The sequence below is a fragment of the Silurus meridionalis genome, chromosome 23, assembly GCF_014805685.1.
Source record: "Silurus meridionalis isolate SWU-2019-XX chromosome 23, ASM1480568v1, whole genome shotgun sequence".
NCBI classification, from domain to species: domain Eukaryota; kingdom Metazoa; phylum Chordata; class Actinopteri; order Siluriformes; family Siluridae; genus Silurus; species Silurus meridionalis.
In genome coordinates this window covers 3,379,895-3,400,111 of record NC_060906.1, presented here as the reverse complement: position 1 = coordinate 3,400,111, position 20,217 = coordinate 3,379,895, and the positions used below count along the sequence as shown (strand labels likewise).

The 20,217-nt window shown below is 38.9% G+C and overlaps 1 protein-coding gene across 1 annotated transcript in view; it reads left to right on the top strand.

The window, feature by feature from the left end:
- Positions 1-20,217, top strand: part of LOC124376847 (ribonuclease inhibitor-like) — a gene marked incomplete at its 5' end in the record, with an annotated part of 67,355 nt that overhangs the window by 27,322 nt on the left and 19,816 nt on the right. Inside the window, one exon of the mRNA XM_046836149.1 lies at positions 8,338-8,359. Within this exon, the coding sequence (XP_046692105.1) occupies positions 8,338-8,359 (22 nt within the window). The remainder of the gene's footprint in view (positions 1-8,337; positions 8,360-20,217) is intronic.

Here is a 20,217-nt window from a genome sequence, read left to right as displayed (position 1 = left end):
CTCTGAGTGGGTCGGGGGCCAGCCCCGAGGGGTTGGTTCTCCCTGTGGAGACTTTGTCAGTCTTAGGGCTGCCTGGAGTCTCTCGGGGGTCCTGCGTACTGTGAAGAAGGGTTGCGCGATTCGGTTCGCATCTTCTCCTCCCCGGCTCGACGGGGTGTGTCCCGCCCTGGCGGGACCCGTGCAGGCTCTGGTCCTGGAACAGGAAGTGCGCACACTCCTGGGGAAAGGGGCCATCGAGGTGGTTCCCCCCTCAGTTTGCGAGTCAGGCTGCTACAGCCCGTGCTTCGTTGTTCCGAAGAAGGACGGTGGGTTGCGTCCCATTCTGGATCTCTGCTACTTGAACCACTCACTTTTGAGGTTCGGGTTCAGGTTTCTCGTTTAGAGAGGTCGTGTCTCAGGTCAAGTCCAAGGACTGATTTGTCATGCGCTAGATCTGGAGGTTGCATGCTCCCATGCAGCCGTCCTTCACCGCGCACGGGAGGTTCCTGAGGTTGCTTTCGGGGCGAAGCTTACCAATATCGGTCCTTCCGTGCGGCCTAGCGCCCTCACCCCGTGCCTTCACAGAGTGCGTGAACGCAGCACTGACCCCGCTGCGGCTTCAGGGCATCCGCGTTCTGTATTATATCAGCGATTGGTTGATGGTGGCTCGTTAGAGCACCTGGCGGTTTGGCATTGAGGTGCTGTTCCCGCCTGCATGAAGGTACTGGGGTTCGGACTGAGACGCCGGGTTGTGTGTACTTTCCCAGCGCGGAGGGCCACTTTCTCGGCGTGGTGTGGGACTCGGCCGAGTTGCGGGCACGGTTGTCTCCCGCCCGGTTTGTAGTCATCCTCACTGCAGTCAGGAGGGTAGGGGCAGGCCGCCTGGTCACTGTGAGGCAGTTCCAGAGGCTGCTGGGTCTCATGTCGGCAGTGTCCGCATGTGGCCCCTCCAGTGGTGGCTCCGGGGCGGTAGGTTCTCCCCCTGAGGGAGTCTGTGTCGTCGCATCAAGGTCTCACGGTGTGCCCGTGAGCCTTGGTTGCATGGTAGAACCTTACTTTCTGTTCCGAGGCCCCGTTTTAGGGACTCCTTGTCGTCGCGTAACGCTAACGACGGGCGCTTCCATCACGGGGTGGGGAGCGGTCATGAGTGGCCACTCCACCCAAGGTCTGTGGAGCGGCCCGCGTCTCTTGTGGCACATAGGTTGCCGGGAGGTGCTGGCAGTGTTGTTGGGGTTACAACACTTCCTCCCAGTCCTTAGAGATCGCTATGTGTTGGTCCGCTCGGACAATGCTGCGGTGGTCTCGTACATCGTCCACCGGGGGGACCTCCGGTCTCGCCCTTGCGAGCAACGGGCGCAGGGGGTCCTCTTGTGGTCCTGGGACGAACTCCTCTCATTTAGAGCCGGTTACATCCCGGGACGGTTGGATGTCTGAGCAGACGCCCTTTAGAGACAGTGGCTGCCGTGGGACGGTCTTGGCCGAGGCTACGCCTGTACGCTTTTCCCGATTGCGCTGCTCTCGGGAGTTCTGGGAAAGTTTTGCGGTAGGGAGTCTGTCTCCTCCGGTAGCACCTTGTTGGCGGGCGGAACCCTGGTTCACCCGCCCGGTGTTGTGGAGCCTGTGGCCCCTGAGGGGTCTCAGTTTGTAGCGGCTGTTCTCTCTACCGAGGTAGTAGAGGCCCCTCTCCACTCCAGAGCTCCCTCCATGAGGAGGTCGTACGCCGCAAGATGGCGACTGTTCGCGTCACGGTGTGAGCACCATGACTTGGACCCAGATGACTGCCGGTCGGTTCAGTTCTGGTGTTTTGCAGGTACAGTTTGCCGCAGGGTTAACCCTTCGACCCTGAGGGTTTCCGTGTTTGCTGGGTAGGTCCCATTGGTGACACGACTCGGAGTGCCTGTCTGGGACTTGGCAGTTGCCTCGTCCCACCTGGAGTTGCCCCCTGGCATGCCCAGAGTGTTCTTACATGGGGCCGGGTGCTCCCACACGATGTGTCGTGTTACAGGCATTCTGCCCTCCTCTGTTATAGCCCCCGACCAGGGGTTACGAGACCTGGCTGTGTCCAGTGCGAGCACTGGGTGCTTATCTCCACAGGACGAGTCCTTGGAGGTGGTTGGTGCAGTTGTTCGGCTGCGAGTCCTGGTCCCCGCCCCGATCGCGGTCAGGGCTCGCCCGCCGAGTGTGGCGGCCTCTGCGGCCGGGTGCACATGAGTGTCACTCCGGGACATCTGTGACGCTGCGGGTTGGTCCACCCGCTGGCCTTTGTCAGGTTCTATGGCCTCGACCTCAGAGCCACCCCGGGCTCCTCTGTCCTACGTGCTGGTGCCGAGGCCCTCACTCTTTGGCAGGGTCTGGTCAGTGTGGCGTGATTGGACACTCGTTCCCATAGCGTTCGACGCAGCTCGAGTTCCTGAAGGGGAACGTCTCAAGGTTACAACGTAACCCTAGTTCCCCGAGGGAACGAGACGCCGCGCTCCATGCCACACCCCTGCATCCCGCGGCGCTACCTTCTCTCTTTGCAGAAGCTAATGTCGCTACCACCGCACAGCCATCTTGTAGCTTCCTGGTTTACGCGACGTCGCCTGTCTATGACGTCACGGCTTGCCTATTGGCTAGATTTCACACGTGGTTCAGAGCGTGGTCACGCAGGGGCGTTCCCATAGCGTTTCGACGCAGCGTCTCGTTCCCTCGGGGAACTAGGGTTACGTTCGTAACATTGAGACGGTTCTTAGCAACATAAAGAGAGCACAGAGCATGCAGAAGAAGTCATACCAAAATCACAAGCGCAAGTTTGTGAGAGTATGTTCAGTTCAGGCTGGTGACGTTCTGCTCTCCTTCTCTCCAAACAAAAGAAAAACAGGAGACACATTGACAAGTCAGCCCCATGGACCATATCTGTGGCTAGCATCTCTTCCAAAAATGTGAGCACTATTGTGAAAGGGTCAGCTTGAAAGAGGGTCAATGTGTCAAGACTGATGACATACTACAGATTAAAAACGAAGTGTTTAATAAACTCTGTATGAAATGGTTTTCAATTAAATGCTAGATTTAACTGCATTTATTGCATATGTGTTTGTTTATATTATATATTCTGTATTTTATTATATATTTATAATTGTAATAAGTTATCAAATACCAATTGAATTTAATTCTATAAATATAAAATACCATTGTTTTATTTAACTTTATATTTGTTTATTTGACAAATCGAAATGAAAATCCACAGATAAATAAACACTAAACATTTGTTTTTACTGATGCGCCAAGTCTCAAATCAGCACTACAATCTGGCATGAAGCGCAGGTCCGACAAGTAAAAACCGTCCGTGTGGAAACAGCAAAAATACCAAAAAAAATACCGCCCGGTGACAAGTTGCAGTTTCTCAAATCACCACTAGATGGTAGCATTTTACTACTACAAAATCGCTGAAGTAGTTTTTTTATTTTATCTCAATTTTATTAAAATTACACAAACTATAAGAGTTTGTTATAATCTATCTATCTATCTATCTATCTATCTATCTATCTATCTATCTATCTATCTATCTATCTATCTATCTATCTATCTATTTGAAGTTTTGTATTGTATTTTGAATCCTCAAAGATATAAAACAGATAAAACATATAAAACAGATATTTTGGTCCTCATGGATCATATTAAAATTGATATTAATTAAATTACATGATACTGTTAGTTTGTTTATTTATGTCATTTTCCATAATTCTTTTATTTATTTTCTTATTTGACAAATCGAAATAAATATTTTTAATTTCTTCACCCAGGTGTCCTTCCACTGTGCTCATCAGGGCTGAGCTCTACATTCATCCAGATTTCAGCATTGCTCTTCACCCTTCACCACCATTAGTGTCGACTCCATGGAGGATCTTCCTTTTCATATCATGCATTTCTCTTCAACTTTACAAATAATCACATCTCCATGTGCTAGAATTGCCAAAGACTATATAGTTTCAACTTATGCACATTGTCACATTTCTTTGATCACTCTATTCTAAGTTCTATTGCACGTCTCTAGTGGGAATTGTAGTTTATAAATAAAAACCCTGCCTTGGCTGTTCCACAATAACAGTAAAATATCCCAGATGAAGTGACATCCTCACGATTTTGTTCATCTTGATCATCTACATGCAGTATAATGTATGTTTTAGCTGTAGCAGATTGTTGATATATTTAGTTACATACAAGATACATTTTCATAACCCTAAACCTAACCATACTCTGAAAACTGGAAGAACTTAAAATATGGACGCTGATTTGTATGCTTAGTTACAAGTTCAAAGGCGCGACTCTACTGGGAATAGATTGGTATTTTCCCCATAATTGGAAGTTGGCAGTATTAAACTGCAGGTACTCCTAGGGGTTTTGAGGGGTGGGAAAGACAATGGTGTAATCTGATTTTAAAAGTATATTTGTTAAATGGAAGAAATTGCTTTTGGGATATTTTTGACTATTCTCACATCTCATATTATTAACACATAATATTCCAATGTTCTCAGATCTACTCAGATCTTCAGAGAAGAGTTTGGGCTTAACCTGGGGAAGCTTTGTACATCTGAGTGTTTAGGAGTTTCTGGCTGCTTTATACACATTTCTCTCATTTATCAAAAAAAAAAAAAAAAAAAAACGCCAATGCTTGCTCATGCATAAAGAATACTGTATTTAAGTCACTTAGTTATAACTTGCTAAAGACAGAGATAGTCAGAAATCAGAAGGTCTCAGACGTTGTGCTCTATGCTCCATCCGTTCATCCGCCTTCAGTTTGTACTATCCTGGTCACAGATTTGCGGTAACGCCAGACTACATAATCAACTAGACATAAATGATTTCAGGGAATTTCAGAGTTAATCAAGAATTTTACATTTATTTGCCAGGCAATAATCAATAATCAAATGTTACATTTAAAACAAATAATAGATGAATGTTACATACATGATCAGCATAAAACTAAATAATTTAGCAATACAGTTTACTAAGGAAATGTTAAAGAATCACCAAATTTCCTTAAATACCCAAACCATCGTAAACACTTGTAAATTCAAAGTGATAAAAGCTTTGCACACCCTTTCTTGGGACAGGATGTGACCTAAAAACCAAGTTTCACCTAGACCACCTGGTAAGGATCTTCTCTGGGGCAAACCTTATGTCAGTAGGACAGAATTTACCACATCTGGGGTCTGATCTACTGATATGGGACTGAGATCATTTTTCAATCACACTGAGACCTTTAAAATAATACTAAACGTGTGAAGGTAAAATGTATACATTATTCAAGTAAAGTAAATTGAATTCTGGGATCTTCTCAGTCACCTTTCCATTATCCGGCCTTCTTCCCAGGAGGGAAAGAGGGGGGCTCAAGGATGGGTGACTGGGCAGCTGAACAAATGGCTTTCGCTCCTCAGATCAAAGAGATCCTCTACTTAGATTAGAAGGTTTATTGTTTTGTTGCATGTTAGTTCTCTGGGTCTGGCCTCATGAAGTTGTATGGCAGTTCTCGGGGTCTGATAACATGAACAGATCTGACCATCCTTACACAGGTAAATAAGGACATTTGTTTGTAATTTTGGTTCACATTTTGTTACATACATTGTCTCTGAATGTGTAGATAAACTGAACGCAACATGTGATGCGTAATTCAGGACATAGTGGAATGCAATGTTGTTGAGTTTCAAAATAAGTAGATCAAGATTAAAGCTTAACACATATCTTTTGGTAAATACTTTAAATATAAATGCTAAATGGGACCTTAATGGCAGATCCAGTAGATCATGCAATATAAACACAAAGGTCTATGCATTATGTGCTGTATGTGATGCTGTTGCACGACCTTTGCTGTAAAAGTTCCAACAGTTTAATGGAGAGTATGGGTGTGGACACTTCATCCAGGTGTTCAAGAGAGAAAAGGCACTGGGACTGTGTGAGTGTATCCTTGTTTGGAGGAGATGCCAGACCTTAGAGATCACAACACAACTGTGCAAATAGGTGAGATTGGAAGCTACAGTCAGCCATGGTATACTGGTTTGGACACTTCAAGAGTAGATGGAAATCTTTTAGCAATCAATCCTCCAAGATTTTTTTCCTGAATCCCATGGTCTATTGTTGAGCGTAGGTTTTGGAAAGCACACAATTGGCAGAAATGGCTTTAATATTCGTTTTCCAGCCCTGAAGGGGAAACTTCCAAACAAGTATCTTTGCCACTGCGCTTTAAAATGCACATTTTGCTAGGTTCAGACATTTGTCAAGAAGATATTGACCATGCTCATGAGGCTCTTGATCTTCATGTTTGAGAATTAAAATGGGTACTTTAGCAGATTTGCAAAATGGTAGCATGGTCTTGTGCATTGCCACGCATAGCTAAGGCCTGCTCATCTCCTGATGTCTCACCTGAAATAAAATCATTCTACAAAGAAATGACCTCCAGTAAACATCACATAAGGAACTGTGCTAGATATGACAGTGTGACTGCACTTGGAGTGCCAAAGATTAGCTTGTGTCTAAAAATGATATGAACACATTACATGCATTGCTAGATGTACCCGTGACCTCTACTGGCAGCTACTATAACAGAAAAGTTGTCAATGGAGAAGTCATTCACAGCACAACATATACAAAGACAAAGAAAAGGAACAACTCTGTTGTGATATTGAAAGATGGCAGTATTTTTAAGGTTTCATACTGTAACACTGTACAATGAATGATAAATGATTTATACTCAAGAGTTCACAGGTAAATTAGGTTCGACTCTGAAGAAAAGAATATCACTGAGCCAAGTTATAAATAAATTTTAACAGCCAGCACTTTAATTGTGATTTTCAGAAAAAAAACTTTAAAAATAAACAATTCCCACAATTCGAACAGGTACTCTTTCTGTCTCAACTTAATACCACAATGAAATGAGAGAAAGGGTTTGATATTGAGCTCAAGATGGAGTAAACATAAAATAAAATTAAATACAATTAAATAAAATAAAATGTCCCAAAGTCTCTTTTATCTGGTGTGTGAATATAGCTCTCAAACGTGAATAATGTAAATGTTTTTTGTTAATTCTTTCCCTATCCGGGTAGTGTGTAGAGAGTGTGTGAGATCACAGCTTAGCTGTTATATCCCGTGAATCCACAAGGGGGTGAGGGTTCACTCCACATGTGTAGATCAAAAAGGGCTCTGGCTCGCCAATCAAAAGTAAGTCAAGATGCAGAATCAGAATTCAAACATAAAACCCAATCTGCACAAAAATAATGCAGTAACATTAAGCAGATCTCTTAATTTTAACATTTAAACACAGATATTTACCATAAGCTACAAAAAATATCCACCAGTACAAATATAACTCAATGTATGACAATGTGAACATGTAAACAGCTTAAAGTATAAAAATGTGTGACAATATTGTCATATAACATCTTTTTTTTCACTTATTTTTATGTATATACTCATACATGATGAAATCATTTAACCAATACAGACTTATTAGCTTTGTTCACAAATTTTACTCTCTTAATATACATAAAAACACTTCTCAAACCTCATAGGTAACTCTAATTGGGTTTTAGTACAGATATAGAGAAAGATTGATATCAGATTAACTAAAATAGTTAATAAACAAACAAACTCACCAGAGTTCCTTATAAAGAAACACGGTAATCAACAGAAAAAATCTAATCTTTTCACCAGAACTGGGATGCATTTTCAACCTGAATAATTTATATCATTATTAAGTATTTTCAGGGTAGAAAACACAGACTTTGCTCACTTCGCTTGAGTTCAATACGGTATTTTCCTCAAATGCGCATGTGCATGAGATGAATATACCGCAGGGGGGGCAATTAATTTTTACAAGGGTCCACATGAGAAAGCTGAATTGTGTCAGAGGGCCACACCAACGATAATATTTTAGGCATGCACCAAAATGAAAATTCAATTCAAAAGGCAATGAAATCCATAATTTTGTGTGTTATGCCTTTTGTCTCGGCACATCACTGGAAAACTTTCCTGCCTTTTCAAAAACGTCCTCTACAGACGGAGTGCGCATGCTCGGCGTTATATTACTATATAACTATATTACTATATATATATATACTATATATTTTACTATATAATGCGTTATATTTCTTTTGCGTTACTTTTGCGTTACTTGTATCTCTTTCACGCCTTACAGGTGTAACAGGTGTAATATAGATAATTGCCATTAAGAAATCAGTTATATTAAAGCAAAAGACATTTCTTAAACATTTAAAATTATTAGTAACTTCTGAGAACAATAAGATGATCGACTAAATTTTGACCGCAAGGCTGAACACTTTCCAGTTGCACTTCAGGAATGTAACTATCGTTCGTGTATATAAGGTTAAGGGTGGGCTGCACACCGGTGATGTGGAGGGAGAACATACCTTTCGCTGTCATCTCGTAAAACATCGTGCAATTCCGTAAACATTACCTCGTCCTCGTCTACATCATTCTCTGCTTCATCATCAGGTTGAAACATTCTGAACGCTTTTACAAAGTTCGCGCTATTATCAGTGACCGTGGCAGTTTATCTTCCCACAAAGAGCAAATGAGCTGTGAATTTGCTCTCTTTCTCCTCTGTGATGCATCGTACATGTGTCTCCCACGGAAAACTTTTATTCTGAGCAGTCAGTAGAGCTGCAGTGGTGGAAAGTCGGCAAAAGTTTTCTTTAGTTCTGTCTCCATTTCCATATATGCCTTATATGCCCGCCCCCTTTTTTTTATGCTAAATTATTTAACTGAAAACTAACTCGCATCACTTTTTTTTAAAAGTAACTCAGATATTAATGTGTAAATATATAAAGTAACGCGCTACTTTACTTGTTACTCCAGAAAAGTAATATTATTACGTAATGCACGTTACTTGTAACGCGTTACCCCCAACACTGATATTCAGTATACAGTATGACTATTATTGACGATAGGCATAAAGACCACACGTAGGTGAAGATAAGAACAAAGTCATGAGTGAAGTACAGATTTCATATTCAATTATCTTTCCCTGTGTTTTTACATCATGAACATCTATAAGGCTTTAGTCATATGTAGGACTTATAGAACATATATGATTACAAATACATTCATATTATGCATTTTATATTTGTGTTTTTTTGCAGCATAAATGTCCCTCACAATATTCTGTTGGAACATTTAGGATTTACAGCTGTTTTTAACTAAACTTTTCCATATGGGCACACCTGCTCACACACTCATTCATACACTCATTCATACACTCATTCATACACTCATTCATACACTCATTCACACACTCGTTCACAGTGGTTCAGAAACAGCTGAACAATCTGATTTGAGGAGATACTTACATCCGTCTGGATCCTCCTCCTGAGGTTCACTGATATTTTGATGGGAGCAACATCACCTGCATTGATTCTAGGAGGAGCATCTCCCATTTCCAGCTGTGTGTTTCTGACAATCCTGAGAGCGAGCGAGCGAGCGAGAGAGAGAGAGAGAGAGAGAGAGAGACAGAGAGAGAACAGATAGAAAGTGAGAACATTTTACTATGAAAACCACTGGTTTGTTGGATTGCGGTACTGTTTGTTGACCACACCCATTCTGTATGTAAACTGGCTAATTTAGCACACGGTTTGCTTAATGTTCTAGCCAATCATCTATAATAAGGCGTCATCACACGACCTGCCCTGTAGCCTGGTGGTCACGTGGTCGTTTACGGTGCTCAATAAGGTCCTGTAATTATTTTGGTTTTGTTTTTGCCTCCGCACACAAATTTATTTATTTGTGTGTTTTTGTTATGTATTAATTTATTTAAACTGTAAACAGTGCAAAAAAAAAAATAGTTTTTTCCTGTAAAGTTTAAAGAACATTGTATTTTTTTATTTCTTGATTTTGAACTTTAGTTTTTTTTTTTGCTCTTGTTGTGAAGTGAAGTTTGTGTCATTGCTGCTACACTGTGCATCTGTGCATCATTCGTGGCTCAAAGATTACAATAAACTTAAGGTTTATTACATTTTCTACCTCCATTCCTCTGATTATCTCCCAGTGTCCAACTGCTCCATGACTTTGTGTATCAGTCACCTCACAACTATAGGAAAGATTTACCCTAATCTCCTTTCTTTCTTAATTCAATCTCTTAGTTAGTTTCTACTCACTCAGGGTGAAACCTGGGGCTGTTTAGATGAACACAACATTGATTTCCTGGCAGAAATTGAGGAAAGACACACGGTTACTCAGACCCAGCTTCCACCCACACTGGACCCCATGCAGTTTGTGTCATCCAAAACCTTCAATGCAATATATTTATTCTTGACGTGTATAAATGTACTGCGTTAGCACATGAACGAGTGTTCATGTACAGCATACATGCACACACACACACACACAAACACACACACTTCAGGATAAACCAAATAATCACACTTTTAATTACTTAAAAAAATATCCATCGGTTTGAATGTTGTATTATATATTCTCAGAGCTATAAAGCACATCTGTATAGATAAATAGATAGATAGCTAGCCAGCTAGCTAGCTAGCTAGATAGATAGATAGATAGATAGATAGATAGATAGATAGATAGATAGATAATTATATTAAGTATAACAGACTCTTGTACAGTTTAAGTGTAATTTTAATCAGTTAAATTAAAAAACTGAACATCGGCAAATTTTTTTGTAGCAGTAAAATGCCACCGCCTGGTGGTGATATGAGGCATTGCAACTGGCATCGCAAGCGGTACTTTCAATATTTTTGCTGTTTCCTCACGGACGGTTTGAACTTGTCGGACCTGCGCTTAATGGCAGATTTTAGTGCTGATTTGAGACTTGGTGCATCAGTAAAAACTAATATTTAATGTTTTTTTTTCTGTGGATTTTTTTTTTAAATATCCGACTAAAGCAAGAACTTCTTGAATAAATTTGTGATGCGTTTAAAGTTTTATTTTTACTCACTATATATATATATATATATATATATATATATATATATATATATATATATATATATATATATATATATATATGTTTAAAAAAATGGACGAGTTCTCAGTGAATCATGAATAATTGGGCAAATAATAACATGAATGAAATCGTTGTGACTTTTATATATTCTTTATTATATATTTTTAAATTTTATAATAGCTATACTTTTTTTATATATGTAGAATATTGTTAGATACAAGATACATTACTAGATTTATTATTATTATTATTATCATTATTATTATAAAGATGATTATATTGATAATAACAGACTCTTGTACAGTTTAAGTGTAATTTTAATTAAATTTGAGGTAAAATATAAAACAAATCTGGACATCGGCGATGTTTGTAGTAAAATGCTACCATCTAGTGGTGATATGAGACATTGCAACTTGTCGTCGAGCGGTATTTTTGGTATTTTTGCTCTGTTTCCACACGGACGGTTTTTACCTGTCGGACCTGTGCTTTATGTAAAAAGAAATGTTTAATATTTATTTCTCTGTGGATTTATTTTTTAAATATGTGACTAAATGAAGAATGTCGTGAATAAGTTTTTAAATAAAGTTTACATTTTTGTCCTTTTTTATATTTATATTTAATAACAATGGACGAGTTCTGAGTGAATCATGAATAGTTAAGTAAATATTAAAATAATAATAAAAATCGTTGTTACTTTTATATATTCTTTATTATATTATATATTTAAAAATTGTATAATAGATATCCTATTTTTTATTTATGTAGAATATTATTAGATACAAGATACATTGCTAGATTTATTATTATTATTATTATTATTATTATTATTATTATTATTATTATTTTTATCATGATCATTATTATTATTATTATTGTTATATTATTATTATTATTATCAGTGTTAATAATAAGATGATTATATTGTATAATATTATATATATAATATTATATATTTAATAAAATTTGAGATAAAATAAAAAAAATCTGAACATCGGCGATTTTTGTAGTAGGAAAATGCTACCATCTAGTGGTAATATGAGACATTGCAACTTGTCGTCGATTTTTGGTATTTTTGCTCTGTTTCCACACGGACGGTTTTTACCTGTCGGACCTGTGCTTCATGCCACATTTTAATCAGTAAAAACAAATGTTTAATGTTTATTTTTTGGTGGATTTATTTTTTTAAATATCCGACTGAAGAAAGGACGTAGTGAATACATTTTTTAATAAAATTTTAATTTATTTTTTTTATATATTCTTTATTCTATTATATATTTAAAAATGTTATAATAGCTATCCTATATTTTATATATGCAGAATATTGTTAGATACAAGATACATTACTAAAACTTTCTTTCGGCTTCTCCCATTAGGGGGCGCCACAGCGGATCATCCGCATGTTTGATTTAGCACGTTTTTACGCTGGATGCCCTTCCTAACACAACCCTTCCCATTGCAACCCTAATAGCTGGGGTTGGTTCCCTGACCGGGGATCGAACCCGGCCGCTGTGGTGAAAACACTAGACCACCAGGGAACCTACAAAATACGTTACTAGATTTATTATTATTATTATTATTATTATTAGAAAGATGATTATATTGATAATAACAGACTCTTGTACAATTTAAGTGTAGTTTTACTTTAATCAGTCTTTTACTTGATTAATTATTTTTCGCAAAACATTTGACTTTCACTCATATTTTTTTTTCCCATAAATATCTGTACTTTCTACTTCTTACATTTTCAAAAACAGACTCGTTACTTTAGTTTTAATCCATCTGGTGTAAAAGTGTTGAACACATGAAGAAAGGCAGGTGAAAAAAGGCATGAAAGCCGAGACACAAGCTGAAATCAATCAGTAATTAGAAAGCAGTCCTGCCCCGTGTCAGTGAAAATCAATATCAGCTGCTTCAGTCCCAACTAATGGCCTGTATAAAGATCTCATTACCAAGGTGTCACACAAGAAACATCTCATGATGGGTAAAAGTGAAGAGCTCTCTCAAGACCTTCACAACCTTATTGTTGCAAAACATACTAATGGCATTGTTTACAGAAGGATTTCTAAACTTCTGAATGTTCCAGCGAGAACTGTTAGGATAATAATCCAGAAGTAGAAAGAACATCATCTCACCATAAAGCAGCCATGACCAGGTGCTCCTCACAAGATTTCAGACAGAGGAGCAAAAAGAATATCAGAAGAGTTGTCCAAGAGCCAAGGACCACTTGTGGAGAGCTTCAGAAAGACCTGGAATTAGCAGCTACAACTGTTTAGAAGAAAAGCGCCTGCTGCAAAGAAGGGAGACCTGACCCAGCTGAAGAACTGGTGCCCAGTGTCACTACTGTACTGTACTGTACTGTATAGGTATGTTGTTCTCTATTTCCAATATGAAGGATGTAAAAGTAGGAACTCTTAATCTAAATGCTGCTAGAGCTGGTCAGAAAAGAATGGTGTTGTTTGAGTTTATAAAGCTGAAACGGATTGATGTCATGTTTATTCAGGAATCACACAGGGATCATAAAACTGAAGTGGATTGGATGTGCTCTACTAGTGGAGGAGTAGCAATACTCTTTTTAAAAAACTTTCTACCATCCTCTTACAAAATGGAAGAAATAGTTAAAGTTCACATTTTAAAAGAACAAGCAAAATTCCAAAACACAGAAATTAATTTTTTTTTTATGTTTACGCACCTACGAAGGGGCAGAAAAAAATCCTCGTTCTAAACAAAATCAGATCCACTTAAAAAATCATTAATTCAGAAGGTTTTTTGTTTCTAGGTGGAGATTTTAATTGCACTGAAGATGATAAACTGGATAGGAATCACATAGAACCACATATTAGCTTTTAAAAAACACCTGTACAGCTGATCAGAACTTCTGATTTGTGTGACATTTGGAGGAACATGAACACTAAGACCAGGCAGTAAACATGACCCACAGCAGTGATAATGTTTTATCTATGGTGAGACTTGATAGATTCTATGTGTTTAGTTTTCATGCAAATTGTTTTAAAGACTGTAAAATCGTCCCGCAATGGAAAAACTAGAAAACTACAACCCCAAATCAGGAAAAGTTGGGACAGTGTGGAAAACGCAAATAAAAAAGAAAGTAGTGATTTCTAAATTTACTTTGACTTGTATTTCATTGCAGACAATATGAACACAAAATATTTCATGTTTTGTTTGGTCAACTTCATGTCATTTGTAAATATACATCCTTTCCTGTCATTCAGACCTGCAACACATTCCAAAAAAAGTTCATGGAAATCCAGGAAGAGAGAGGGAGAAAAAAAAAAAGGAAAATGGTGCACTTATGGTTCTAGCACACAGATGAAGAACAGAAAATGATCCAGGTTCAGAGGAAACAAGGGGCTCGCCAGTCTCCACCAATGTTGAGCTCCTAGCTGATGGTAGAAACGATTCTAATTCCAGAGCTCCGAGAACTCCTCATCCAGCATCAAAGAGAGATGTCAAACTAATTGGGAAGAGGGAACAAGGGAAGGAGAAAAACAACCATGCGAAGACAAGGCAGGAAAATAATTTATTGCAGTAAATTCCCATTTACACACATTAATATTTCTAATTATAATTTTCAATGTAATAATGTTCAAAATGCATCAACACATTTACTGACACTCAATTTTATAACAATAAATTGCTTCTTTTATCTAAATAATTGCTTAATTTATCTGCGAGCATTCAATTAGCCTATAGCTGATATCAGAGCATGAGACTGCATGGTTAGCAGAACACCACATGACCTATGTTACACACACCACACTAATACGATTGGCACCATTCAGCAACACATGTACTGTTTTATGTTTCAGTAAGTTGAAGTATTTTGAGAAGCAGCAAAGTAAGTGTGGCGTGGCGGTGTTTGGTAAAAGTCGACACTAGTATACAACTAGAACGGAAAGCAGACTACGCCACCCCGTTTCTATAAACGGGGAAATTTAGACTCAAAATAAAGCACAGGTTCGTTTCCACTAAACACAGTAGACGTGAATATAAATACAAAAAGGCTTTTATTTCTTAAATAAGAATAATCAGCTAAAATATAAAAGAACTGTTTACCAGGCAGAAATGAGAAAAGAAATAAAATACTTTCAGGCTGAGGCTTACCAGTAGGGTGGATAGCTGCACAGTGAGTATCTTAAGACACCCCACTCACCCAAGTATGCTCCGCACAAACACCCACACACTCACTAAGTGAGGGAGATGCAATGGACATAGCAAAAAAAAAAAACCAAACACAATCAGGATTCAAATCAAGTCACAGAACAACAAATTAATCAAGGAAGAAACTGAAAAGGATCTCAATAAATACTCAAATCAATACATTTAAACAGGGAACAAAAACTGACAAATCCAATACCAATGGTCACAAAGTAATAAAAATAGCAGCAGAACAAACAGTGCAGCCTTAATATGGTATCGGGAGTAACTTATTTGCCCTGCAGTCCACAGTGACAAAATGCTCGCGAACAATTACCCCCACTAAAATAGACAAAAATAAAGACAAATCAGTCAGAGACACCAATCCAAATAATGCTCAAGGGACTAGATATACATACCCCGAAGTAGATTGTTAAACACACAGGTTCAGTTACTCGCAGTTTTATCCAAAAATCAACGAGCTGCAAATATGCAGGTGTTCCATCAGCGCATACACAAACTGCAATATAATCGAAGCATAAGTTACGAGTCACACCGCAACAAACATTAATCCACTGGAATTAACATACCAGGGGGGTATTCCAGAAAGCAGGTTATGTGACATACCTGGGTATGTTTGAGGCAGTGGCGGCTACTGGTCTGTCAGAGAGGGGAAGCTCATTTTCGGCCTACATCATAAAATTGTCTATTTATTTAAAAGTAAATTCTGCCCTACGTTCCTTTTCAAGAAAATGGTCTGTGACCCTGTCGTACCAACTAGGAGTCTTTTCAAGTGACTTGACCAGTGTCCTCTCAATGGCCAGCAGAGCTAGGCTGCTTAAACAACGCAGCGCAGTTTTTATTTCGACTGAACTTGAGAAATCCGCGATGGGACTGAGCGCGAATAGCTTCAGTGATTCCTTATAGTACAGAATCGCTGTCAGTCAAAAGGAGATGCAGTCTTCGACAGACCCTCCAATCATCACGCAGAAGCTCGAGTCCGGGCCAGCCCACTCCCATTCACCCCAGAGATGCTGAGCGTCCGTGGGCGGGACATAATCGCAGCGTTTATCCAATGACCGTCTAGTTTGAGCGCTGAAAAACCGTTCAAAGCAGCCCCATTGAAGTCAATGGACGCTGGGCTTCAATAGGGAAATGCACTGTGACGCTGCGGGAATGTATGAGAAGGAAATCGAGTCAGCCGACCTGCTATATGTAACTGATTCTGAACGAACTCGTCTTTGAGATGAACGTTTTCTAACGCATTTTTAGTCAATAAAATGTTAATACAATAGTACATATTTGACCATTAATTTTGTGACATTATAAGGGAAGCCGAGCTTCCCTTGCAGTCTTAAAGAAATCGCCTCTGCTGTGGACGTAGAAGCACAAAGGGTTATAAGACCGTGTATTGATGTGTTTGCATACCCTAATGAATATTTAAAAGAGCGTTATAGTTTTTCAAAAGATTTGTTAGTTTATTTAACACGTCTTTTAAAACCGCATATCGCAAATCTGTCAAACCACGGTTCTGCGCTTAGCACAGAAAACATTCTGCACTTAGCACTTAGGTTTTTTGCGTCTGGCCATTTTTTGTACAGTGTGGGCGATTCAGAGTATGTGGGAAAGGCAACTGTGTGTAGAGCCGTTCGTACAGTATGTCTGGCACTTAAACAGTCCTCTGCTTGTTATTAAAGACGAATTCCACAGAGTGGCAGGTTTGTCCTTTGTAGTAAAATCTATGACGCATATTTAATATTTAGTCATTATTTATATCTATACATGTATTCATTATGCGCACACACACTTTATACTTCCATAACTTTCTGTTTCAGGGATTCCAAATGTAATTGGGTGCATTGATGGCACTCACATTCCTATTAAAGCTCCACCAATAAATGAGGGAGACTGTGTTAATAGGAAATCTATTTTTCCCTTTTTAAAATCATCAAAGTCATTACTTTTTCCACTAACTAGGTAATATGTGAGGCAACCCAAATCATTACCAATGGCATGATGCCAGAATTTTCTGCAAGACATCATTATGCCAGACATTTCAGCAGGGTATGTTTTGCTTTATACGATTGTTTTTTTTTTCCTTTTTACTATATTTGTGTTGCACACTTCAATCATTACAGGACAGTACAATGGTTACTTTCTGGGGGACAGAGGATACCCTTGTCTGCCCTATTTAATGACACCCTACCCTGAACCTGAGCCTGGACCACAGACACGGTTTAACCTGGATCACAGCCAAACACGGGCCAAGGTGGAGATGACTATAGGGATCCTCAAATCTCGGTTTCAGTGTCTGCGTGGGCTCCAGATTAGTCCAGAGAGGGCATGCGACATTATAGTGGCTTGTGTTGTGCTTCACAATATTGCCACTATAAGAGGCGAGAGCCACCCTCCTTGTATTGAGGAAGATGGCCCAGAGGAACACCTACAGATTTTAGAGGCCAACAGAGACGGAAGACTTTTGAGAGACAGGATCTGTCAAAATTACTTTTATTAAATTTTTTGCACTGGTCTGCCAGGCAGTTTATTTCTTTATTTCCTGAAAAACAATAAAAGTAAAATTCAATAAAATGTTTATTTATATAGCTTTACACACACACTCACTCTCACACACACACACACACACACACACACACACACACACTCACACAACACTTTTAACATGCAACAGATTCATATTCAGACAAGTTCTCACCTTAAGACGATGCTCCAGTAATTCAATTTCCAGTGCTGCTTTTTTAATGAGGAGAATTTTCTCTTCCATTTGAAGCTGTATAAGGTCCATCTCCATGTCACTTTTTCTAATTTGTTTTTGAAGATGGACCTTATACAGCTCCTTTGCTGGCAACTAGGAAGGTGGAAAAAATGTATTGAATGAGATTGTTTGGTCAGACAATCAAATTCAAATATGGACACCTGGACACAAATTCTTACCCTGCTTAGATTGTGTGCTGAGGTTGAAGGACCCTCATCTGTGGGCAAAAAAAAAATGGGTATGTACTGTGAAGGGACAATGACAGTTTGTTACTCTAATGCAAAAAGGGGCCATACATTATAATGGTATGCATCATACCTCAGTGGATCTACCAGCATTGTCCACTTCTGTCACAGCAGATGTGGTCTCTTCGTCATCATCTTTATCCTACAGGAGAAATATTCAAGTATACATTATCTGGCAAAAAAAAAATAAAAATACCTAAAAGCAACTAAAGGTACCTGACAACAAATCACTTACAACTTTCTGGAGGGTCCAATAATACAATACGTCCATCAGTATCTATAAGAACACACAACCCATTAAATTCTCAATATTATCAAAGAAAATAATATATGAAAAGAGTAACACGTCAGAGTAAGATCACAGTAGCCTATACATCATATACAGTTAAATAAAATAAGCCTACATAAAAATTTATCTTGTTCAAAAAGCCTTTAAGTGACAGAAATAGTAATTTATTAGGAGAAAAAATGAAAACAAATCATAGAGGTAAACTTACATTTCACCATTTTTTCACCATCACTTGTGGTGCATGGTGTGTGTGATGAACTGCCCCCTGGAATGCCAGCAACCACTGGTCGCCCTTTATTAAGGGACAGAGCCAGCTCCTCAGATGGGGTGAGGGGAGGTGGTGGTGGACCCCCGCCAGTTAGACGGGCTTCAGTCTTCTTTTTATTAGCTACATGACAGAATGAATATTCTAAATCCTGTTATAATAATAGTTCAGTAATTGTGTAATGAAATATGACCTTTTTGCAGAATGTTTTTGTTTCATTTTGACTTGGCTTAAAGTTCTTGTGGCTCCAGAAGGATTACACCTTATTAAATAAGAAATATACATTATTATTTTTGAACTAAAGAAATAAATGGCAGGAAAAGTAAACGCTTTCATAGTGATATAACATATTCAAAAGGATGTATAAGTCACACTTCATTATTTTGCATTATAATAAAACGGGAGCCAATATCAAATTTGTAATTTAATACACTCACACATTTACTCTGTCCGGTATTTTTTGCCAAGTCAACTCTCTTGCTTTAGCTGATGCAGCTGTATTGCTTCTTTTTAATATTATTGGCTTAAACTCCTCATAAGCGTGCATTAAAACCTCCAACTCCGCCTCTGTGAAATACACCGCTCTCTTTTTTTCGCTTTGAGTTTCCATGGTGACTCGTGAAATCGGCGATCCATTGAAAATGTCTTTATATATTTACATCAAAACAGGAATCATCCACTGCTTCAGATGTGGGTGTTGCAAAATAAGATTGTTTAGGCTTCTTTATGTTTTTTTATCCAGATGATCCATTGCTGTTTTTTTTTTTTTTTTTTTTAGGATTGACCAATGATATTGCTTCTATTCTTCTTTTACTTTATGTGATTCCACCATCATCACAAGACTCAAGATGCCTTGAAAGATCTCATCTCAAGCTGAAAAACACCTTATCTTCAAAAAGGTAAATTTGGTCTTTTCTGTGACCACCTGTGGTCTGCTTAAAGTCAATGCGTGTTGGGCTGATTGTATTCTATAAAACTAATGAAGCAGGTAAATTGTAGATTTTTTTTTTTTTTTTTTTTTAGGCTGGGACTAACATACAAGAGCACCTTGACTCCAGTGATGAAAGCACACAGCCATACATGCTAACCATGGGTACAAAAAAGAACAGCATTCATGGATACTACATCATTCTTGAGAAGACAACCATATCTTGCAAGTCAGTGAGTGGTCTTGGTGCGTTTGATGAACTTCTTAAGGCTCACTTTGTGTTTGGTGAATCTTACAGCAAAGTCCTGCATAACATCAGTACACACAGCAGTTTTTCAGATTGACATTGGCAAGGTCACAGAGAGTCCAAGAGTAGCTGAACTCAGAGCGAGATTCCTCTAGTAGTTTTGGTTGCATAGGAAAATGATTAGTTGTATTTGTTTTTGTTGTGTGGAAGCACAAATGTTCTTGTTCAACATCTAAAGTTAATTCATGGGCTTTTGCCTGTAAAATCACTTTGACTGAAATGTGCTCAAGCAGATTGCTCTTAAGAATTTAGGACTTGGGATCAGGATTCCGCAAACATTTGAAAAGAGTTCATGAAGGACGTGAAAAAGTTTCTTTATGTGTTG